The 24,978-nt window shown below is 44.8% G+C and overlaps 1 protein-coding gene across 1 annotated transcript; it reads left to right on the top strand.

Moving 5' to 3' along the window:
• Positions 1-809: 809 nt before the first annotated feature.
• foxo1a (forkhead box O1 a) lies at positions 810-24,978 on the top strand. Its single transcript, XM_079271906.1, has 3 exons — positions 810-1,760; positions 20,038-20,229; positions 20,745-24,978. The coding sequence occupies exons 1-3, from the start codon at positions 1,146-1,148 to the stop codon at positions 21,930-21,932; spliced, it is 1,995 nt and encodes a 664-aa protein (XP_079128032.1). The 5' UTR covers positions 810-1,145; the 3' UTR covers positions 21,933-24,978.

Below are 24,978 nucleotides of genomic sequence, written 5' to 3' on the forward strand. Positions count from 1 at the left end.
GCTTATAAGTGTTAAATCGATTAAAAAAGAAGCTTATTTTATATCTTAACATTTGATTTGAAAAAGCGCTCAGGTGATAAAAAAAAATAAAAAAGATAAATAAATAAAACGTGTCTGTTGGTAAATTGTCAGTCTTTGTCACGCTGACTAAATACAAATAGAAATGCGGAAGAGATTACATGGCTGTGTCTGGTTGTTATACTTCACAATTGCCACACGATGTCGATAAAGTCCACAGTGGGCTGAGGACACACAAGCTTCTGATCCAACAAACCACCGAGGAGCAGTCCACTTACAGATGAAGACGGAAACTGTTTGGTTGCAAAATATTCTTATATATTTTCTAAAAACATGTCTGTGTTTTTATTCGGCTATACAGAGTTGGTATTGGTATAATCAGTATATATTTGTACATGTCTTATTTATGCAGTAGCCCTAATTTTGAGATTTGGTATTTGATTGTAGGTTTTTTAAACATTTTGATCCAAACGCAGTAATATAGGGAAAAGTAGGTCTAACGGATATGATCACTACTCTGTGGATTAAACGTGTACAATCCTTGTCTGGAGTCAAATACCGGTGGGGTGATAGAGAGAGAAACACGGTTGACATAGACGGATTTTTTTTTCTTTTTTGGTGCCCAGATTATATGTTTACTAGACGAAAGAATGAAAACAAGGATTTTTTTCATCCAACACTTTCTATGCCATTCATTGGCGCTCTTCTGGTGTCAATCAAATGTGGGCGGTGTCAGCTGACAAATGATACTTCCAGTAAGTCCTCACATGCTGTACAACACAGAGAGTCAACAGGCTGTGCGGGGCGCACACGGAACATCACTACTACGGGACAACAACAACAAAGCAGCGGGTCAACACATTGTGCACACTCAGACAACTTTTGTTTTTCACAGGAAAAGGATTTTTAGAAACATACTTTTTGTTATTGTTAACTCCGAATTATTATTTTTTTACCGGCTTGGGATGTGACTTTCAGTGTAGACTTGGCGCCCAGGCGGAGCACAGCATTCCCGGACAGATTTAACTTATTCGCACATTTCAAAGGCGAAGTTGCGACTTTTGAGGGGCGACAGGTTCGTCACACTTACATGACATTGTAACACTTGGCTCCGTCACCTCTCGACCATGGCGGAAGCGGCCCAGCAGCCACACCTGGTGGAAATCGACCCGGATTTCGAGCCCCTGTCGCGGCCCCGGTCGTGCACTTGGCCTTTGCCCCGGCCGGAGTTCATCAACCCGGGCGACTCCAACACGTCCTCTCCGGTGCCGTCCGTGAAGCAGGAGCCCACCGGCAACGAGTTCATCAACAACCTCAGCCTGCTGGAGGAGACCGAGGACTTCACGGAGCAGAAGCCTGTCATCCTGTGCTCCGACTTCCAGTGTCAGGAGAACTGCGTCCACCAGCAACATCATCAGCAGCAACATCAGCAGCAACATCAGCAGCAGCAGCACCCGAACCCGCAACTCCCGCATCAACAGCAGCAGCAGCAGCAGGTGTCTCTGCTCTCCTCCCCGGCGGGCTCGTCGTCCTCGGCGGCCGCTGCCGCCGCTGCCCAGAGGAAGAGCAGCTCCTCCCGGCGAAACGCATGGGGGAATATGTCATATGCAGACCTTATCACCAAAGCTATCGAAAGTTCTCCCGAGAACCGACTAACTCTGTCTCAGATTTACGACTGGATGGTGAAGAGTGTGCCTTATTTCAAGGACAAAGGTGACAGCAACAGCTCTGCGGGCTGGAAGGTACGTTTGTTTTCTCGTTTGGTTTACTTTTATCCAGGAGAAGCAGTGTGCGAAGCAGTGTGTGTGCGTGTGTGTGCGTTTGTGTGCGTGTGCGTGTGCGTGTGTGTGCGTTTGTGTGTGTGCGTTTGTGTTTGTGTGTGTATGAGCCCGATAAACCAGTTCTCGTAGCCTGCAAAGTTGTTCCAGTTCTGGCTGTGGCGCGTAACAGTGGGTTCACACAGGGACGCAGTGCGTTGTGTTGTTTTTATCTGCTGTGGAATCACTGTAATATCCCTCCAGTGGTGTCTTGCTTGTATGTAGCGTTTAATAGCCAAGTTACTGTGACTATAGGCTCATGTTTTTTGTTTTGATTTGCATGGAGTGTTTATTTTTGTCTTTCCCCCACAAGTGTTTCTGCATTGACAAAAGAGCATGCATCAATATTTAAGTGTCTGCTACGTTGTTTGGAATTTGCTCACAGTCTGGTCTTATGAAACCATGCCCCCCCCCCCCCCCCCCCCCTCATTGTGACCCATCCAGTTCAGCAATTCAGTAAACTGGACAATTTGCTACCATGATCTTCAACAGTCATCTGACTTCTCCCTGCAGTATGTGATTTATATGAGTCTGCTGACTCAACAGGGCTTTTTTTTCTTCTTCTCTCTCTCTCTCTCTCTCTCTCCCTCTCTCTCTCCCTCTCTCTCCCTCCCTCTCTCTCTCTCTCCCTCTCTCTCCCTCTCTCTCTCTCTCTCTCTCTCTCTCCCTCTCTCTCTCTCTGCCTTATTGCTTCCCTCAATGTGCTTGTCAAAAGTGCTGCGAGTTCTGGCGTGGTGTGTTTGAGACAGCCCTCCTCTCTCTGCTGGTATTTTAAAACGTACGATAGATTTTTAAGGCTAAATCAAAGTTGTTGTTTTCCCCCCCCCCCCCCATATTCGAGTGTGCGCCTTGAATGAAGCTGCGTTTTGGACGTACATGCCGCGAGGAGATACCAGAAGCATACATGTGTCCTGGAAGCCGTCCAAAACATTACACAAGAGGGGACTTAAAATTAGTGATGTGGTGTGGCAGGCCCTCCCACTGAACACTATTGAAGGGCGTAAACCTCCCTTTTGGAGACAGTGGTGTCTGACAATAAATTGATGACAGTCTACTCTCCCAGCGGGAAATCATATTGAGCCCGTAGTCACACATTGAGAGATTTATAGGCCGTCTGGGTTGCCAATGAAATATAAAGCAGTCGTGGAGTTTTTAAAAATGTTTTTATAGTCTTCCCTTGTCACAGCAGTCTCCCATGTTTGAGTGATGTGCTGAGAGATGACACACTCATGTCAGGCACGAACGCCTGCATTGTTATACACATAAAAAAATCACAATAATAATTCAGTCACAACTTTCTTATTTTGCCAAACACTGATTTTAACCATTAACAAAAAAAGAAAAAAGAAGTTGACAAATCCAACAAATGCAGTTACCAACTCCGTATTTCATCCATTTCACCGCAGTGTTTACAAAAAGACACAGAACTCATGTTAAGCTGTCAAATGTAGTCCTGTCAGCCAAATTATATGGGAGTCAAAAAACCCCTCCGGTGTGGTGGAACACGCACGGGCTCGTAAACAAGGCAGATACCGGGGCAGATGATATTGTGCAAGGAGGAAAAGCATCATTTCCCTCCACTCATTCATCACATACAGTACATTAGTACTTTGAAAGGTGCAGCATCTGTCCTACGCTATGGCTGTGTGTGTGTGTGTGTGTGTGTCCCATTCATGAACATCAATACAGGGTCGCTTGTATGAACTTGCCCTCCGCTTTGCTTGGAAAGAGCAAAGACGTCATTGAGTAGTGAATAACACTCATCCCAAATACTTAATCCAAATGAAGAGGGGTGCATTCATGTGGGCGATGCATCCATGAGGACCAGTGGATACTTATCAGTCAGTCTGTGGAAGCTAACGTGGAAGAATCGATAGGCAGTGTGTGGTAAGGTGGCCCCTCGACGCACAAACACGCAGGTTATCATGTTGTTGGGATGTTCTAGCAGAGTGTAGTTAAGACACGGGAGTCCAGCATCTTCACATCCAATAGTAGATCATTTACATTTTTGCAAAGCATGCAGCAGAGTCACAGTGCGAAAGACTCATTAATGTACCTAAATCAACAGGAGTCTCTCAGTGCTGTTCGCTCCATTTAACAGTTATTGTGTGCGAATGGCGGCTTGGAGAGGGGCGCTCAGCCACCGCCTGGGCTCGCTGCTTGTCCTGCCGTGTTGGGGGTGTAGACTGAGTAATACTGTGGGAAAGCAAAGTGCCATTCACTGCTGCGAGGGGAGTTATTCATGGAGCTCCCCTCGGTTCCACACAGGGGGGCTATCACACATTGTCCGTTCAGTGTGCGAGCTTACTGATGAGGAGCCGTGGCCGGAGGGGAGCTGAGGGAAAATGACAATGTAAAATGGTAATTTTTTGTGGCCAGCCATGTGATTTTTGTGTTGTGTTGTTTCTTGGCCCTCTGATGTAAATATGAATTCCCAAACAGTCAGATTCATTAATCAGTATTTACCTCTGTGGTCCTCTCTCCATTCAATTTGACTATATATAGTCGCCTGAGGCGCCGTGACTGATTGGAAACACGGCAATATGTAAATTGCGTGGCAGACCTCATGCGGAAGACGCCAGCTTTGCAAAGTGACTCTACACATTGAAACAAAAGCACTCAAAAACAATGATCACACAACCTTTACGTTCCAACTCTGTCGACCTCCAAGAGAGAACAAAACAAGCAGACTTAAACCTGTACATGTTTTGTGGTTGGTGGAGATATCGGGCGGATGCGTTGGTTGGGTGTTAAGTCATAAGTGAAGTTTGTGGCGGTGCTGTTGGACGGTGATTACGATGGCTCGCGTCACAAGCCAAAGGCTTTGTTTCTCTTGGCACCGATGTCTGCTGGGCACCCTCAAACATTGATTGTAAATCACTTTCGGTTCGGTCTGTTTGAAGGTAACAAGGGATCATTTCTCTCTGTGACTGATCTCTCTGAACAGATGGGGCTCTCATGAAGGGAACAGGCTGAAGCGCATGAAGTTTTCATTAATCTATGATTAAGGCTCTCTGCTCTGTAATTGTTGGAGGCCGAGCTTGTTTCTCGACGCCGCTGATCCTTCCACAGTCGGTCGTGTCTGAACTGAGTCACGGCAGCCTCCACACTCCTCGGGCCGTCTGCGACAGTGTGAATTTCGAGGACAGTTGTGCCAGGTGGGACCAGCTTGGAGAGGCTCTGCGAGCGGACTGGACACTGGGCCTGGCACATGATGCCATCCAACAGGAAGAAGAACAGATGGCACAAATGATGCATCACCAAACCTCTCAGCAGAGCTGGTTCTTTCGTTTTAATAATGTCCCGTTCACGCTTTTTTAAATTTCACTCCATAAAATGTATGTAGTTCAAGTATTACAAATAGTGTTTCAAGCTGCAGCACACACACACACACATAGCATTTTTACAGTGCAATATATGCAGTACGCACACATCCGTGCCTGCCAAAAGTCTGTTCTTTCTTGTATTTCGCTACTATTGGTACGTCACCAGAGGATAAATATTTGTTTTCAGCCAGTGGAGCTGGGTGGCTCGGGTGCTCTTTGATGTCAACATGGAGATCAATTCGGTCATAGGTTTCCTCTGTACACGGCGCTCTCTTGACCTGAAATTCCTCAACCTACGCTGGTAAACACTCCCACGGATCTCCAAACAAACTGCGCCGGAGCAGGCAGGTACGAGCAGATCGTACAGCATGTGACACCAGGGTCATTACCATGTAAATGCACCCATCGACTCCAATCCCCCTCAGTCCAGCTGTAAACACTGTAGGCGCAGATAGGCTGTGTCGTAAGTCGGCATTACAAGTGTGTGTGGAAGACTGTGATTTGACATCATAACGCATGGATCCCAGAGACGTGACTGGTTATTGATATTCAGAATGCAATTTGTGTTTTATTGATATCAAAGAGTTTTTAAAAATCCACTCAACTTTTATCTGTTGTCAATCATTTTTTCAATGTAAACGCAGAACAAAAGCAAACAATCTTGATACGGATCTCTTAGGTTTGTTAATATATATGTATATATATATATACATATGTGGATAAACTTGGCGACACTGTTTCTAATTTACCCCCAAACCTTGTCTTCTATACTGCAATTTAGTGTTACTTATCGGCCGACACTTACACCAATAACATATTGTGCGTCTTTGCATTGAGTGTAGCTGGTTACTTGTATTACCAGCCATGTTTCCAGAGACAACCAACCAATCTGGCCATTAGCAAATAAATGCAAAAGAAAAATACTGCAGAAAAATGTAGCTACATTATGCAACAACGCTTCAGCTGAGGTTACTCAGGCTTCAACTGTAACAATATTTAAAATATAGATAAGGGAATACAGACGGAATCTTGTGTTAACTTCTAGAGATTTCTGTCGTCTTACGGTGTATATTGCGCAGCCTTAACTTACTGTAAACATCACATTGAAGCTCACTCTAACACTTTGAATCCAATCTAATCAAATGAATTGATAACTTTGTGTCACTTTGTATCCGTTTTGTTTCATTAGCTTTAATTTGAGATGGTTTAACTTTCCCGACAGTTCATGCAGAGGTGTATGTAATTACAGTGCTATCTAAAATGTGTCCCCTCATAAACCCTCGGTATAACAGTATGGCTGAAAGAAATACAGAAGCTAAGAATTAGAATAAGCATGTTAATCCTGAGTTAGCACAAAGCCGGTTGTGCTTTATCACCGATCACAGACTGCGTGTTACTCTGGGTCTGAATGTGTACTATTAGTAGGACAAGGAGCTGGATGGAACAGCAGTCCTCCTGTTTCTACTGGTTCAACACACACACACACACACACACACCCCTCTCACCCCCCTGAGGCAGTCGAGGAGTCCAACCCTGGCATTGCCCCAAGACATGAGGGGCAGCTGTGTTTCTCAGGCAAAGAGCTGGAGGAGCTCTCCTCACCCTCCTCCCCATTTCCTGCCTGCGCCGGCTGCCTCCCCATTCCTGGTTTTCTGCCTCCGCACAAAAGCAGAGCACACTTAATGTTGTGAAGGGTTACTGCCCCCCCCCCCCCCCCCCCCTTTGGTAAAACCATGAAGAAGCTAACCGCTTACTGTCTTCAGAGAGAAAAAAAGAATATTACAAGATAAAGAGAAAGAAAGAGAGGGAGCAGCAGAGACCCAGAACGCTCTAAGTTCAGACTGGGTGACACTTGTTAGGAGTTGCATAACAAGACATTTACTGGAATCAGGGAGCCGCAGGCCAAAGTCTGGTGCCACTGGTTAGTCAGCGGAACTGTGAGGCACTGTGTTAGAGATATGTGGGACGCTAGCCTCCTCTGTGTGTGTGTGTGTGTGTGTGTGTGTGTGTGTGTGTGTGTGTGTGTGTGTGTGTGTGTGTGTGTGTGTGTGTGTGTGTGTGTGTGTGTGTGTGTGTGTGTGCGCGCATAACCTGGGCCTCATAATTAAAGCCCTGCTGCTGGCAGATGCACAGACACGATGGCAGACAGACAGACAGGCCGACACAGGGAACATTCCTGCACGGGGCTTTTATATCTTTTTTTTTATTGTGGTGTGATATTTTGACTTTCCTTCTCTCCCCAGCTGATTTTAATCCAGTATCTCCTTCCAGTGGCTTTTTTTTGCCCCCCTTTTGCTTTTCGTATCACTTTGTGCTTTGATGTGCCGAATCACCATAGCTGGTACAAAAAGCAGCTGTGAGTGTTGATGAATCCTACCTGTTGGTCTTTGATAGGAGGAGTGCAATGATGAGTATTTTCATTGTCAGTGAGAAGAACCGGTGAGTGGTGTTTTCAATGAATGGTCTTAAATGATCAAAATGTTGCTGCTAATTCAGTAACAGGTCAACTGACTAATTGGTTCAGCATGAGTAGACCCACCTGTGTTCGGTGTTTTTGGCTCAGCGTGGTATAGAAATGTGATGACGATGAGTGGAAAATACTGTGATGCTGAAAGTGATGTAACTGTGCCCGTCCACACTGATCGGATTAGGCAACAGTGGGGAACGACAGTAGCCCCCGCAGATTATTTCACAACCACATGTTGTCCTTCTGTCCTGTGTTTACTTGTTTACCTGTCGGGCCCTCGGCTTCAGTACTCCCTGTTGTTGTCTGTCTCTCATTTCCTCCAACAAGAAACATTTTAGGATATTAATGACTCAACAGGCTGAAATAAATAAAAAAAAAGAGGTGAAAAAGCAGGTCAGTGTGGCGCAGCAGGGATATCGAATGGTGTTTATGTCTGCGTGTGGTACATGCTTGTTTATTGATGGATCTAGCCGTTCTCTAGCTATAAAGTTGCATCACTGCAACAAGTTTTTCCATAACAGCGATGGTCCGGAATGCCATGGGAGGAAGCCACCGGGCACCGACAGAAGCTGTGAGAAACACATACCACACACAGGGCATCATGTCTGTGTGTCTGCTGGTCTGTCTGAGTTGAAAAGGCTTCATCGTTATTGTTTGAATTTGACACATTGTGTAATTTGAGCTTGACTGTATGTTTACTGAGCTGAGGAGTAATGGCCAACGATGCTATAATTGATATTTTCAGCCTAAGTCAGTGACGCAGCTGGTGCTACGACTGGTAACTTCCCACTTATACAGCCGATCTCATTGGAAAGGACCCAGGCAAATCCCAGCAAAGTGCCCCTTTCATTCAGCGAAACGAAACAAATCATGTGCGGTGTGTCCACCCACCCCAGACACTGGCATCACACAAACCCGCAGCAGCCCTGCCAGAGTTTTGTTTTGTCAGTTCTTCTTTTTTTGGCTGTGGACCAGAGGACAGATCATTCAGTGAGTGTGGAGTTCAGCAACTGCACAGAGAGTATAAGTGATTTGGAAAAAGATAGCAGCAGAGCGGAGCGCCTCATTCAACAGGACAGAGGAAAGGTGCCCACGCATGCTGCTTTACTCTGGAGTGAAGAATCAAAATAAGGGTTGACGTCCAGCAGCGTGGTCAGGTAAACAGTCATGTAGGATGAGTCAGATTGTTTTGTTTTTCTCAGTGCGGGTTTGGTAGTAGCAGGCTGAGAGCACGTGATCGTTGTTGGCAGAGGGTTTGCCCAGGCACGGCTTGTTTGTGTGTCACCGAATACGCTGTTGCTCTGTCTGCCGCCACAACTTCTCATCAGTCAGAACATTTGGAAAATTCTCCTGTGGGGTTAGCTGAAGGACCTCTGTGGTGTTTTGCAGTGTGTGGATTTCGGATAATTTCACCATTTAAAGGAAAAGTGAAAGCCCTCAACGCTTCTTCACCCATGGCAAATGTGGTGTCCTATCAGTTTCTCATAGCTTTTGTGTTCATGTGAACCAGCTGCCAGGAGTGAGCAGAGCAACACTTTTTACGGGACCGCTCGCTGCTGAGGGCCCCAAACCACAGGCATTACCCAGACCCACATTGTTGTGCAATTCCCGCCCTAAGGCGATTAAGCACGGTGCCTGTCAGACTGGCCGGGCATTATCACACAATCACACATGCATTCAGGCATGATTGTGTTCACATACATGAACGCTCACAGGAGCTCTGTGCAATGCACACTTTCAATCAGAAGTGCCGTCACGAGTGTGCGTCAGAGAGCAGGTTACCCGCTTTTGTTTGTTTGTAGCCGCCCTCAGGAGTGTTCACTTTAGGTTTGCATTGGTGTAGCAACAATGCGGCACTATTGTCTGTGTTGTACAGCGAGGCTCTTGGATGACGTAGTTTTTTATAAAAGAAACACCTCACGGGGCGAGGAGCGAGGAGATCCTGTTCGGTTTGAATGTGGCATCTTTAGTTCCCATTCAGGGTTCCCGTGTAGGAAATGCAGCAGTGCCAGTCAGGCAGATTCGTCATGTAGCCACACGTGGACTAATTTCTTTCTCTCAATGAATCATCCATCTCCTGTCATTGACTAGAGAGAGAAAAGGAATCTTTATCCGCTGACGACACTGTGTTTTGTGTCTCATTGTTCTCATTGTTTTAAAGACTCTGTCATTTGGAATTTTACTTCGCAAAAGGTGAGAAATATTCGAAGAAAACAAATGCCATCGTCTACCATGGTGCCATTTTTGCATCTGTGCATACACCCACACATCTTCCATCCAGCATTAATATTGGAGATGAAATACTGTTGTTGAGCCGATATTGTATTTCTAATGCAACTCACCATGTTTCTCTATCTCTCTCGAGATAAAAAACAAAATCCTATGATTATGGTTGTGATTATACGATATGATAAATGTAATGTTCCACATGGTGAACGTAATAAACAGTTGGTCCTTTGCCATTACTGTTGTGACCAATATCTGTTTATTACCTATGATAGTACATCATGGTGATAGTGATCAGCACATGTAGTTGTCTGCAGCGATTGCATGAATTATCTCACAAATTTCTCGGGAATCTGTTACTTCTATCTTCCTCCACCTCCTCCTCTAATTTGCAAATTTCAGCCCCTGGCTGACAGGAAGTGGGTGCTAGGAAAGAAGCGCAACGTACGCAGTACCAGGGCGGTGATGTCACGAGCAGAGGAAGCAGCGCTGAGCGTGACGCCAGATTCTGTCGCGTCCTTCTCTTCCAGTGTTTCACTCAGAGCTGGGAAATGAAATGAATCAGTGTTATTGCTTATCGTTCCTCTAAAATCATTGCTTTAGATTCTCATACTGAGACATTGTGGTTCACACTTGTCATAATCAGCTAAAAAATACTGTACTGACATCAGTTAAAAGTAAATGCTGGAGTGAGGCTTTGGTTTGCTCATGTATGGCTCCTGCCCTGACCTGTACTGATGCCAGATTGATAATGGCCCCTTTGACTAGGATGCCATGTCCAGGTCTCAGTGCCCTGGTTTAATGTCACACTTGCTATCTACTGTCCCTCAGAAAAATGTGCGATCCAAACCATGAACGATAAGGTTTTTTAAAGTGTTCATAAGATATCATTTTGAGCATTCCTGTAGTCATACATGTCAATCTACTAGTTCCTAATTGAAACAATAACGACACCTTTTTCATCTTTTTTTTCTATGACTACTGAGGACTTCTTTCAACAAGCAAAAGAAACACATAGTAGCACAATGCTGCTGTTCTCATTTTATTCATGTGTTGAACGTGTGTCATCGAATGGCGTTGGTGTAATAGCAACAAGGCCAAATAACAAGGACGCTGGTGATAATTAAAAAAGCAAATAGCAACAAGTGTTAATCAGAGCAATGTGTTCATGTTAAACACACTGCTGTGCATTGCACGAACACACAAAGATCATTCTTTTAAAGATAGCCGTGAAAAAGTCTGTTTCTGTTAAAACACTTGTTGAATAAAGCTGTGAGCTTCACATATACGGTATTTATTTATTTTGTGTTGTGTCACTGTTCTTTCCTTTTCATAATGAGCTTGTGAAAAAAGGAAGGTGATCAAAGGACTGTAACGGCGCCACTACATCTCATAAGGTTTCTCTAAATGTTTTTAAAATTTCTTTTCTCAGACAACATCATGGTTACTTGTGGCTTCAGGCTATCAGTGTCTCATTTGGGAACATAATTGACGATAATGTGCCCTCATTAACACTTTTTAAAGTTCTAACCTGCTTGTTTAAATTCGGTGACATACGGTGCAGGAGTGCACTTATTTATGTCAGCGCCTACAGAGCAATAAAACAATACAGAAACTCTGTAACCCGTCGGAGCGTTATTGTTGGAATCAACATCCATCCATAAAAACAGCTCGGGGATATCCCCGTGTTTGCCAGGTTGAACTGGCTTGTAAATATAAACGCTCCCCTCTCACCTGTGGTGGGTCAGGTCTATGGATGCAGGCCGCCACACAGGCCCCCAGCAGTGGTCCACACACTGCATCTTTATCCGGGCAGAGCATGCAGGCAGCAGCAGGCCCAGCCCAGCCGCTCCGCTGATCAGAGGCGAAACATATCCGCGCTCCACAGACACAGCTCTGTGCATTTACAGGCTCACATTGTGTTGCACATAGCAACACATGTGCATATTTCAGCATGGTAAGCTTGGCCAGCACAACCCGGTCCCTGTCCGTACACATGAGCTGTGTGCCGCCTAATTCTGAGTCAGGATTGCCCATTGCCGTTAACACGCTGCTACTTGAAAAGTATGTGCAGCAGTTATCATGAGCAGCTTATGAATAGTCTGAAGAAAATACGAAATGTAATGTGAATAATTCAATCAGTCACTCTCTTTCTTTGCAGCCAACGTTTATGGACCTTGCAGGTGACATAAGAGCAGTGTGAATAATCAATAAAACACCATAAATACATTTCTTATAGCATTGAATGACAATTAACCGAAGTGAAGTACAAACATTTGAAACTTCTCACGTGTTGAATTTTAGTTGAAGATCTTTTTACTTCTGAGAGTTGAAGTTGAAGCACTGAAATGGTTTGAAGTCTCACTTGAAGCGTAAGCATTAAAAGGAGTTGAAGCGACAGTTGAGTTAGTGATGATAAAAGCAGTTGATGTGTCAGCTGAGGGTTAAAACAAAACTTTCAAGAACTCATTTCGTTTATAGTTTTTTGCTTGCTTAGTTGTTTGCTTTGTAACAGAAACTTGTATAATGACAACATGATGTGATCAAATTGAAGGTCAATAAGTGATGATATTGAATTATCACCACGCTGTGTGTAAGAGACAATAAAGTCCACAGTTGTCATTTTTTTAAACAACAGTACCTTAAGCTGCTACATGCAAATATTCAAATTGACTCCTTGGACATCGTCATGACGTAAGAAGATATTTGATTTCTGTTAGCTTTCTGAGATGAAACTTAGAATTTAGCAAACATGAATTAGATATTATTAATGTCTCCTGCATCAGTCTTGTAGATGTTAATTGCCGTAGAATTGTCTGTTGGCATCTTCATCTCCTTTTCTAATTGACCTGGTGAAATGAAACGGGGAAGAGCAAAGAACAGATTGGATTTAAGGTTTACAGCCAAAGAACACAAAACATTCTGCCTTCCTTTCTTAAACATGAACTGTTTTTGAAAGATACGATTTACTTACTCACTCGTTCAGCCAAGTTTTCTTTCGGAGCGATTTGGCCAAATGTCAGACCTTGGCCAAACGAGAGGAAATGGCAGATGATTTATTAATCTCTCACCGAGTTCTGTTTGTTTAGATCCATAATGGGGGCAAGTCATAAGTGGGGAAGTGTTTCTAAGATGTACAGTAAGAGCTTTATCCGCCATTGTGATCCTGCTGGAAAAGCCTACCTGAACAAGGGCCCCCTCTTTCCTTTTTCCTCTTGTTTGCCCAGTCAGACTACAGAGTTCTGATTAGGAAGTACTGGCTCTTGAACCCACTGTTTGCGTCAGCTAGTCCCTTGCATTGCACCAACCAGGGCCTCATTTTCCGCGTTTTGCATAGAAACCAGAGGCATCAATGGGATCAGTATCAGGACTGGCCAGCTCTTCCTGTGCGGAAACAATGCAGCAGGAAGTTCGCTAATAGCCCCTCTACTGCGCCACTCGTGTCACACTCTCATCCGGCGGTGAAAGATGCTGGAGTGTCAGTGGCTTTGCTGCTTCTCACCTTATGCACAGAACCACTCAAGGACTATTTATCATTTGTCTGCAGCTTCTGTGTGACCGATCAATCCTCAGCTTAACCAATCATCATCCGCTCAAGCTTCCAAGTTTAGCTGAGTGTGTGTGTGTGTGTGTGTGCGTGTGTGTGTGTGTGTGTGTGTGTGTGTGTGTGTGTGTGTGTGTGTGTGCGTGCGTGTGCGTGTGTGTGTGTGTGTGTGTGTGTGTGTGTGTGTTTTGGGGGAGGGCGGTTGGTTCCACTCAGATTCCTTGCTGAGGATTGTGAAAAAGCGATCCGGCCAAGAGGCCGTCAGTAAATACATTTGCAGACAGATTTGCGTCTGCATGACTTGTGTTTTCTGCCTTTCCATCGGTGCTGTATGATGGTCTTGTTACTCAGCATCTCACAATGGCCATTTTAACCATTTTAAGGGAGAACCTTCCTGGAAGTCATAGCCTGCCCTAAAGTGAATTTCAGGAGATTGACACTGAGCACTCTGTGTTCCGGGCCTCCACTCTCGCCTCTCTTTGCCAAATTGAATAATTGGAAGTTGACGTCAGCGGGTGAGAAGGGACCCATTTTTGCTGCAACATGAGTGTGAGATCAGCTGTGGCCATTAGTGTACGACGTGCATGATGTCCCAGAGGAGCACGTGGAAAGGACAAGGGAGGAATAGAAGACTGGGAAGGGGGCGGGATGGAGGCCGAGGGCAGAGATGATCTATTCCTGGTTCAAACCATGTCCTGGGGTCAGATTCCATTTTTAATCCGGGACTGCTTTTAAAAACAGAAATTGTGGCCAAACTGACTTATTTTTATATCACTGCGAACAGTGACACATTTATGCGTTCCCAACCAGATAAACCCGAGGCGCCGCCGCTGTGTTCGCTGCTACGCAACATTAATGACAACAGTCATTTCCTTTTCTACAGACTGTTTTAATGAAACCGAGGGTATAAATCATTTTTTTTAAAGGCCCGGCGCTTTACATTTCCTGTGCTCTGCTTTTTATTTCCACTGCCTTTTATGATCATTGATGTATTGACTTTAGTAAATAGGTCAGTGATTATCACTGGTCAGTTCAATATTGGTGCTGATGATAACTTATCAAACTGCAAACACATGAAGTCATCGCAGTCTATTCAGATTGCTTGGTGAATGTGGTAATGTGAAGGTGGATTGCTTTATTTTCCATGTATGTGTGTGTGTGTGTGTGTGTGTGTGTGTGTGTGTGTGTGTGTGTGTGTGTGTGTGTGTGTGTGTGTGTGTGTTAGAGAAAGAGACAGCCAGATTTCTTGTGTGTATCTGATGATATATGAAGATCAGACTGTAACAGTTTCCTTTTATTTTCAATAAAACAACAGTAAAATGGCAGTAGCTAAATACTGTTGAAGCTATACCGGCTCAAACTATTTCCCCGGTGACCACATATGCGATGACTCAGCAAGGGGAACTTTAGGTGCAGACTCTTGCAAATCAAGTTGTTTGATCTTGTATTTATTGACCATTGTAACAAATAAATAAATCCCCCAGTTAAACAACCAGACAGAAATTCAATAAAGCAAAAAATCCCCCAAAAAACAAATTATACCTGTAAGTTGGTCTAGAAAGCTTTCCGAAAATATAGTTGAAGTTGGGTCGACTCATGGTACTGTATCTTTAGCCAAGAAGAAGAAATGACTCTCTGAAAATAACTATTACCTCTTGCTCATGTTTGTTGTTGGCTGCAGGGGTTTTCCCTCTGATCAGTCTCTAGCCAGTTCACCACAATGCGCCACCTTTAGCTAGCGCACCTGATTTCCTAATCTATTGGAATCAGTTGTAACGGACACTAAGTGTATCTGATATGAGGGAAAAAAACCTGCCGCGGGTGTGTCTTTCGATGACTTTGTGATTCCAGTGAGTGGTAGTTCCCCGTCACCGGCTCACCTGGAGCTGTGTGCGCTCAGCCCTTATGCTGCTGTTAAGCGGGCAGTCTGCTGAGCTGGTGTTAGGCTAATAACGGGTTTACGCGTTTTCCCTCTCAGCCACATTGCTCAAACTCAGCCAGACTCAGCACAAGGCTCCAGACATGACCAAGCTACAGCTTTAGGGACACTTACTTTGGCGGTTAGAAGTGGTGCACTACACACTCTATAGGTTACCCTCTTCACACCCGCAGACATTACACAGAAAATAGCTAGTTACAGTGCAGGAACACACCTGCCGTTTAGTCGGAAACGTGGGTAACTAAAGGTGAAGAGGCCTGTTCAGGACGGCACCGTTTCTCTGATGAGTTCAGTGGAAATAGTGCAGGGAAACCGCATTTTGTTTTCACTTTCACTGGTTCCATATCTCTGGTACATGTAAGTGAAACTTCTCAGAGAACTGCTGGCGTGTGAGCTCGTATCTGCTGCTCGCTTTCAGTCAGCGAGGAGGGCGCATCGCTGCAGACGCGTTATACCTATAGCTGTATGGGCTTTGCAGCTGAGGTTTCACTTGTGGCTTCACTTGATTCAAAGCAGGCCTGCAAGTAGGTGGTGTTCGCTCATCTGGGGATTTTTTCAGTCGACGAGTTGACATTTGAGCAGCTCTTGAGAGCGGCAGCACCTCGGACAGCGTGCCAGCGTCTGTCTGGCACGCTGTCTCCAGGTTTTTTGCAGGTACTTTGCGTCTGTCTGCTGGAGAAAGTAGAAGAGGACAGGGTGAAGGAAGGGAAACAGAGGAGAGGAGATGAGGTGAGAAGAAAGGAAACAGGATGAGGAGAGGAGAGGACAAGGGAGAAAACAAGATAAGGAAATGTAGGAGTTGGAAGGACAAGGAAAGAAGGTGAAGAGGGAAGAAGAGAAGGAAGGAAACAAGACAATGAAAGGAGACGAGAGGACAAAGAAGGAGACAAGAGGAGAAGAGAATAGAAGAGAGGAGATTAAAATGAGTATGAAGTGAGAGCAAACCAGGCGAGAAGGAGAGAAGAGGAGATTAACAGAAGGAAAGGAGATGAGGAATAAAGAGAAGGAGAGGTGGAGAGGGTGATGTACTGAACACTGTGGCCTTTCAGTAGTGCTGCCAGTGAGGGAGCTTAAACCAGCACAGTGTGTTCTTTACTGATGCACGCTCACTCTGTCACACACACAACCCCTCTTTCTCTATTTCTCAAATAGCCTACCCCCACATTCTCTCACACACACGCACTCACACCACCCAGACGTCCTCACTGCAGCCACTGGTTGAGTCATGGCGTATCCAGTCATGTAATTCAGCTTCGGCAGTCACACGACAAGGTGAACGTTACTTTTCATATATTGTGACATCAGGGATTAGTGGCTGTTGCTAAACATAAACTCAATGGGGGGGGGGGGTTAGAGGAGGGGGACCAAAGTCCCCCTCCTCGACTGTCCACTCGGCTCACGCCGCTGTGGCTTTCGCATTCCATGCCTTTTTTCTCCGCCTCGTGACCGCCACGTTTCCTGTGAGGCAGGAAGTCAGCTCTGTTTCCTGTCACAGTCCTCTTTCATGTGGCCACTTCCTCGTGTTTTGCCAGCGCCGCTCTGTTGACTCAGAGAACAGAGGTGGTGCTCCGTGCGGTGGGCTCAGGCAGAACAGAGTAAAGTCTTTTTTTTGTTTTTTATCTCTGGCTACATGAACTAGCCTTCAGAGATAGCGTCAGGTTACTACCTGTTTTCCAATGATTAAATTCCTCAGTGCAACAAAAGGGGTTTTATTCACATTACTATGTAATAACTGCAAGCAACATTATGTATTGATATTATTTTGCAGGCTACTTCATCTCCATGCAATATTTTATGTCAAAACTGCCAAAACTGTCTCCACCGTCTTATTTTTTGGTGGGAAGAAACAAAAAACAGTGTATTTTTGAGATGGGACGGTGTTATTGTCATATTTTTATATAACACAAGATAGGTCCGTCCTCGTGCGACGGTAATCAGAGTTCAGCTCTGTGAAATGGTGAGTTTTGTAACCTTGCTGAGGAATGTTGATTGTGATGGCTGCCTGGCTGGGAATCCTGCCTTTACTGTTTCCTAAGAGATACTAACAAGTTGGCTCTGATTACGATTGAACTTTGCACACAGTGATTAGCTGGAATGTTAAGATTCCTGTGTACTGCAGAGATAAATCAGTGACACATACAGTCCCTGAATCCGAAAGAAACAGGCTTTTAATTTGTAAATGTCTGTGTGTGTGTGTGTGTGTGTGTTTGGGACATTAAGTGTAGTATGACTGTGTGTTATGAATGTGCGTGTGTTCATCCCAAATCACCTTTTCAAACCACAACAACACTGGCTGCAGTGAAGAGAGTAAGAGAATCAAAACCATACCACGCTGCTGTTTGTCGTACTGCCAGTGCACTAAAACCATGAGCTCTCTCTCTCTCTCACACACACACACACACACACACTCACACATTGGTAGACGAGGCTTTTCCATTGGCCCCACCAGACACCCTCAGCCACACTCCCCACACGGCACACCGAGTTCTGCCGAGTTCTGGTATTTCCCATCAGAACAGTTTTTATGACCCCTCACTTGTACTCCCTCTATAGCATCAAGACATTTGAACTGGTCCTTCAATGTTCTCCAGAATCACAGCACACAGGGTATGTGACTCTGACGTCAGCCAAAATAGAAAACCAAAGCCTCCGAAGTGGAGACTTTAGCCGTGAGTTTCTCCTTCCTGTCATCGGGAAGATATAGGGCTGTAACAGGACATCCTGCGCTCACATTGCAGTCATTCCTTGTTGCAGCACAGCTGAAATTACCAGCGCTCTTAGCGGTCATGGAAAGGAGAAGCTCATGACCAGACTTTGCTCTTCACATTTTGTCAGCGATGTGCACGCGAAGGAGTGGGGAGAAAAGCATTTGTTAGGCTAATCAGGGAAGGGCTGTCAAGTCGCCGCTCCGATCATGCAAACTAGCTCGAGACTATTGGCTGAGGCAGCCGGGTCATTTGATTCAGAATTTCATTCATTTGTGAAGGACCAGTGTTCATGCGGGCCCCCATGTGCCCGAGCGCCTGACGTCCTCCAGAGTGGAGCGAAAAGAGGTGGAGAGAAGGAAAAGGAGAGACAGGAACATGAAAGAGGATGTTATGGCTGGAATGGAAGATAATAGTCTTTGATGCAGCAGATTAGTCACATAATTGATCCGTCAATTGTCTGAAAATGACAATTCTGTTCATTGTTTAAAGGGAGGCGATTTCACTCGTGGAGGTCAGTTTACATATCACGAGGAGTCCTACTCAAACAGTTAATCATGTCTTTGGTGAATCTGGAGGAAGCTTTTCCAAAAATTTGAAAATACTAAAAAAAGATGACATCAAATTGAATTGTGGGAAATGGAGCGTTTTACCGGCTTGACCCACGGCCTCTTCTCTTTCAATTCATCTTTTCAAATGTGTCTCTTGCAAGTCTACCAACTGTATGCACGTGTACCACTGAATGGCTGGAGAGCACCTCCTTCATCTTTGAAGTCATTTGCTCTGTGTCCCAGTTTTATATCATTATAAAATGAATAGCTTTGTTTTTGGACAACGTTGGACAAAACAAGCAACTTCAAGACATCTTTTGAGGCAATGAAAAACTGTGACTGTTCATGAATTTCAGATTTTTTTTGGAATGAACAAATCATTGAATACTTGGTCAAGAAATGAATCAACAATGAAAATACTTAGGTTGGAGTGGGACGAGATTTTTGAGATGGTAGAGATGAGGCGAAGCAGAGGTGAAGGCAGAGCAGAGGGGCCGACTGTGAACCAGATGTGAAGCAGTGACTCACAGCAGGAACAGGCTTGATGACGTCGGCCACTATGCACGCTAAGCTCTGCATGATTGTGTGTGTGCGTCGGGAGTTCCAGCCTTCCTTCCAAAACAACAAGCTTTACACATACACAGTAACGTCTGGCCAAGGCTCATTACTTCATGTTGTGGCCCGGACGCACAACGATCCAGAGCCAAAGAGTGTAAATTATCCTCTGAGGGTTCACTCAATGGTCACTTCAATAACAGTTTGCACAGATTAAGTGTTCGAATATCATAACAGGAAGAAAAAAAACAAATGAAGTGTCCCAGTACAGTAGTGGTTCCAGTAAAGTAGGAGAGAAATGGTGTCTCTATGTCTGTGGTTTGCTTAGCAGACGTTTGCCCAATATTCTCGCTCTTGTTTGCGGTGTTTTAATACTGCTTCACAAGCTTCCTGCACAAAAATTACTTTTTCCACTGGCGGGGTGTCACTAAGCAACGTTGGAGCGCGGTATTAATGCGTCGCTTTTACTCCATTTCATTCTGTGCTGGTTCAGACAAAACACATAGTCAGGCGGAATGTGCGTTGGTATAATGGTGTTTTAAAATGAACCCCTCGGTTTGTGTGAAGGAAATAAAGGCCCTCGTGTAGATCAATCCTTGTTCTGGTCAGGATGTATTGCTCATATTGACATCTATCGTGTGTGTGAGTGTGTTTGTGCACATGGCATTAGATTGTTGAGTGACCTTAAAAAGCTCCCCTTTCTCCTCTGCAAGTCAGCTGCCAAGCCAGGTGTGTTTCTAAAAAAGAACCACCTGTACGGACGGATTTGCACTTGTATGCTAAAACGGATCTGAGGCGTTCTGAGAAAAGGGCAAACTCAAATCTGTTGTCTGCTGTCTGGTTTGTCTGCCTCTCACCCAGCCTCCCTCTCTTTCTCCCTCTCCCCCAGAACTCCATTCGACACAACCTGTCGCTGCACAGCCGCTTCATTCGCGTGCAGAATGAGGGCACGGGGAAGAGCTCGTGGTGGATGCTGAACCCGGAGGGCGGCAAGAGCGGCAAGTCCCCGCGACGCAGGGCAGCCTCCATGGACAACAACAGCAAGTTCACCAAGAGCAGAGGAAGAGCAGCTAAGAAAAAGGTGGATAAATAAATAATCCAGCTAAAGCCTTTGTGGCCCAACATCGCTGACTTCAAATGTTTGAACCGTGCCAAGATTTTCATCATAATGTGTCATGACAAAGACCAAAAGGGTTTTGGTAATATTCTGACCCTACATTGGTCCGTCCTTGCTCCTTAATGGCTACATTACAGTTAAATACAATGCTCTGGATTTATTAGCTCAGTAGAGTTAAAGGAAAGTCAACTCAGATTAAATTCGGTCATATTCACACTTCCAACCTCTTTTCTTATTGTTTCTTAAAGTCGTCATGTCTGTAAACATCCCTTGAAAAGCTGTTCTCAAGATATTATGACTTTATTGATACGGTGTTTAGCGAGAATACTTATACTACTGTATACTATACGATACTATATCATCTTTTTTTTAATAACATCCCTTTGTCGTGTTGCCAATGGTATCTGCCCAAAACATATGTTGCACTGACTGTCTCTGGCACTATACAGTACACTGATAGTCTCCTTGTCTCCCCACAGCTGTCCCTACAAGGCGGCCCTGACAGAGGCGCAGACAGCCCGGGCTCCTACTCCAAGTGGCCTGGCAGCCCCAACTCCCACAGCAACGACGACTTTGATGCATGGAACAGCTTCAGGCCTCGGACCAGCTCCAACGCCAGCACTCTGAGCGGTCGTCTCTCGCCCTTCATGCCCGAGGACGACCTCGGAGAGGCAGACGTGCATATGGGCTACCCGGGAGCCCCCGGGGCCAAGATGACAGCCACCCTGCCCAGTCTCACAGAGATGACAGTCTCTCTGCGACACGGTTCTGAGAACGTCATGGAGAACCTTTTGGACAACCTGAACTTGCTCTCGCCCAACAACTCTCAGGTTGGAGGAGGGGCGACGACCCCTGGCTCCTCCCAGTCCTCTCCCTCTCCGATGATGCAGCCGAGCCCTGGGTACCCGGCTTACAGCTCCACCAGCATGTCCGCGCAGCCTCAGCAGGAGTACCGCAAGTGTGTGTACGGCCAAGCGGGGATGAACACCCTGTCGTCCATGCCGCTGCAGACACTGCCAGAGAGCAAGCCCAGCTTCGGGCCCAGTATGGGCCAGTACAGCTGCCCTGCGGGTCTTCTGAAGGAGCTGCTGACGTCAGATACAGACCAGCACAGTGAGCTCATGCCGTCTGTGGACACCGTGGTGTCTCAGTCCAGCGGAGGCTGCATGCTGCCGCCGTACAGCAGCAGCCAGCATGCAGCCAAACTCATGGGTGGAGGGAACGGTCACCCGCATAGTCTTGCTCACACTCACCCCCGCAGTGTGCACAGCCAAGCCCCGGTCACGTCACAGGCCATGAATGCCCGCTTGCTCATGTCCCTGAGCCACAGTGGGGGTCCCACGCGTTTGCCCGCAGCCAAAAGCCATATGCAGATGCCTTATGGCCTCTCCAGCCACCTGAGTGCGGGAGGCATGCCCGGTGGCTTCTGCCCTCTCAACACCAACGGATACGGCCGACCAGGCCTGCCACAGCCCTTGCACCCGGAGAAGCTGCCCAGCGACCTGGACAACATGTCCATTGAGAAGTTTGAGTTTGACATGGAGACGGTCCTTCACGACACTCTGATGGACGGGGACTCCCTGGACTTCAACTTTGAGCCGATGGTGACCCAACAAGGTTTTTCCCACGGAGTGAAGACCACTACGCACAGCTGGGTGTCAGGGTAGAAGCTGCTTTTGCTGTTTGGCAACAATCGGAACTCATTTGAGATAACACACAAAAAGTGTATCTTCGGATAATAATCCTCAACCCAATTTCACCTGCAGTCCATGTACCATCCATTAACATTTCTGTTTCAAAAATACTTATCACTTCAGCAGACTGAGGCTGGTCGTGATCAGCTGAGGACGCATCTCCATTAGAGCCCTTGAACTGCTGGAGATGATGTCATGATTATCTTTGAAATATCAAATAATTTGTACAAACTAAGTGCCAAACAATTTGCCTTAACATAAGAGCCAAACTGAAACACACCTCTCTGGTTTACTCATCAAGGTTGCAGCGATTTCTTTTTTTTGCAAGTGACACTGCCAACTACATCTCATCAGCAGCAGCAGCGGCACGATCTGTAGAAGTGCACCAACTCGAACCGTGATGTTTACTGTGTATCCACAATCAACATTTTTGTATGTACAGTGTGGTGATAATTGAGTACCACTGCGGAAGAATTATGAAGGTAATGTGGCTCATGGGTTTGTGGACTGACACGATGTAAAGTGAGAGACTTCTCAAGGGATCCTCGGATCATGTTACATAACAACTCATTTTTGTTATTGCCTGAATGTACATAGCGTCATCATACAGTTTGTCAAATCAGGCCTCTTAGTGTATTTTTTAAGAGTGTAAATAGTGTTTACAGAGCGGAAGCAAAAGTCGAGGCAGCAGAAGTGAGCCCGCGTTGAAAACTGGATCAGAATCTTTTAAAACACACGTCGAGTGGACAGATCTGTGCTTTAGGAATTCTTCTCAATCAGGCTGTAAAATGGTAACACACTTTCTGATTTCTTGTACATACATTTAAGAATGTATATTAAAATGATGTAGTAGATGTTTACTGGATTTAGTATATATTTGAGACGTAAATTATTTGTGGTTGATATAGATTTATTCTAGTGCATAACCTGCACTTCAAGACATCAGAATTGTTCTGAGTCATTCGTCACTCTGAACCTTAATTAACACCACAGGGGCCTATTTATTGTGCCTAACAAAGTAGATATCGACTGCAGGCTTGAAGGGTTTTATATTGTAAATGTCTACGGTCCAGAAGATACTCAAATCCAACAGTCTTGAAGAAAAAGTGCAGTGAATTCTTCATTTCCAGTTCCCTGCTTTCACTTTTTTTTTTGGAGAAGTCAAGAAGAAACGAGTGACTGTAGATTGTTGTTGGGCTTTCCTGAAAGCTTCGCAGCGTTGTGAATGTTCAGAGGCAGGTTGGTGGATAAAAAGATGTTCTGTGCTGCTGTTGTTTTCACATCAAGGCCGAGTCGCCCGGGATTGTCATTAAAGACACTGTGAGTATTTAAGCAGCCTGTCCCCCTGTATAGTTTCAGAACTGACCTTTGTCTCTAACGGTTAGTGTGACCGATTCAACTGAGTACAGTACGACAACCTTTTATCAAAAAAAGAGCCGTCTGACGCTATCGATAGGATCTGCTTTATTCTGCTTTTAACGAGACTCCGCATTCACTCTGCCCCTTCTACCTCTACCCATCTCCAAGTCAAATATTCGACAACATAAGGTTTAACATGTGAATTTATAGCTCCGATCAGCTTCTCAATAACAAGTCTATTTGCCCCTGAAAAGCGCCACTAAGTGTTAAGAATTTTATCTAGCATGTATATTTGCATTTGCAGTCTCGCTTTTCCCACTTATCGCTGTACTAACAATGAGCTTGTCGGCCTGCCAGTGACTTATTACGCTGAGTCAACGAATAGTGTATAGGTTTGTGGTTACCTTTGTGAAGATGGTGTCTGTGAACACGACTGATGAAGTCGCCTGGTTCGGTGGCTGAAAGACCGGCTGCTTTCGAGATAGCGAACGTTAACTGCCTATGCTACCTTCATGTTGATAGCATTATTTAACCAGAAACCACATATATCAGCGTGAGTCTGATCATGTGTTGCAAAGGGCCTTGAGTATGCTACTAATGAGTTCCCCTTCAACCAGGGGGAATGCTCATTAATTAGTTTGGGTGTTTGGTGGAAATGAAAACTTGCATACTCCAGATCACTAATGCCACATGATCTGACGCCGCAGATGTCGTTTGTTTTAAATAAATCCAGGGAGCGGGGCAGGTTTAAGAAGAGTAAAATGAAATTCTTAACATTTCAAAAGGCCGTTAAAGAAGCTGCTGTTTGGCTTTGGTGCCAGGTGTTGCCTTTTCTTACCCAAATATACCATAGTGTACGATAGCCAAATTTGCCTTTTGAAGTCATAGTGATATATTTAGCCTTTTTATCATGTGATATGTTCAGAATGAAATATATTTGTGCCGGTCACTTAAGTCAGGATAAACTAATGAATCCATGTCGTCAGTGTCACACAGGATTCACTCTAAAAGTAAAAGAGCTGTACTAAGTAAATTATATCTCTACATTTTTAAATGATTGAATCTATGCATTGTATTCCTTAATTTCATGTCGCTATTTTCCTTTTCTTTGAACTTATGACAGAGATATTTTATTGTAACATAGCGCTGTGAGATATTATGGTGGTGTTGTTGTCAAAACTCTATGTTCCAGATAGTTATATATATATTTAGAAAATAGTATGATGCAGTGATTTAATATGCTAAGCTTTTGTTAACTGACAATGTTGTATTTCTTGTATTTAGCTACAGTTTTTAGAAAATAGCATCGAAAAGCAAATTACTGAGAAAAAAAAAATGCTAAGATATATTGAATTTTTAAAATGGAAAACACAATATTTAGTCTGTTGGAGAAGACCTGCTCAGAATGCAGTTTCTGGACCAATTTTTGTAATTTTATGAGTAGAAGGATATTGCACTTTTACTTACATATTATGAAAAAGTGCTCCTCGCAACAAGAGGAAGAGTTTCCATTACATATTTTAAAATAAAAAATCTGTTACATTGAATTTATATACAGGAATAAATTGGAATTTTGCTGTGTGATTTGCAATCAATAGAAATATGTAACTTGTTCAATATTAATGTATTAAGACCTGAATAAATGTTCTTCTGTGTTAAA

This window comes from Melanostigma gelatinosum (assembly GCF_949748355.1).
Source record: "Melanostigma gelatinosum genome assembly, chromosome: 7".
Classification (NCBI taxonomy): Eukaryota; Metazoa; Chordata; class Actinopteri; order Perciformes; family Zoarcidae; genus Melanostigma; species Melanostigma gelatinosum.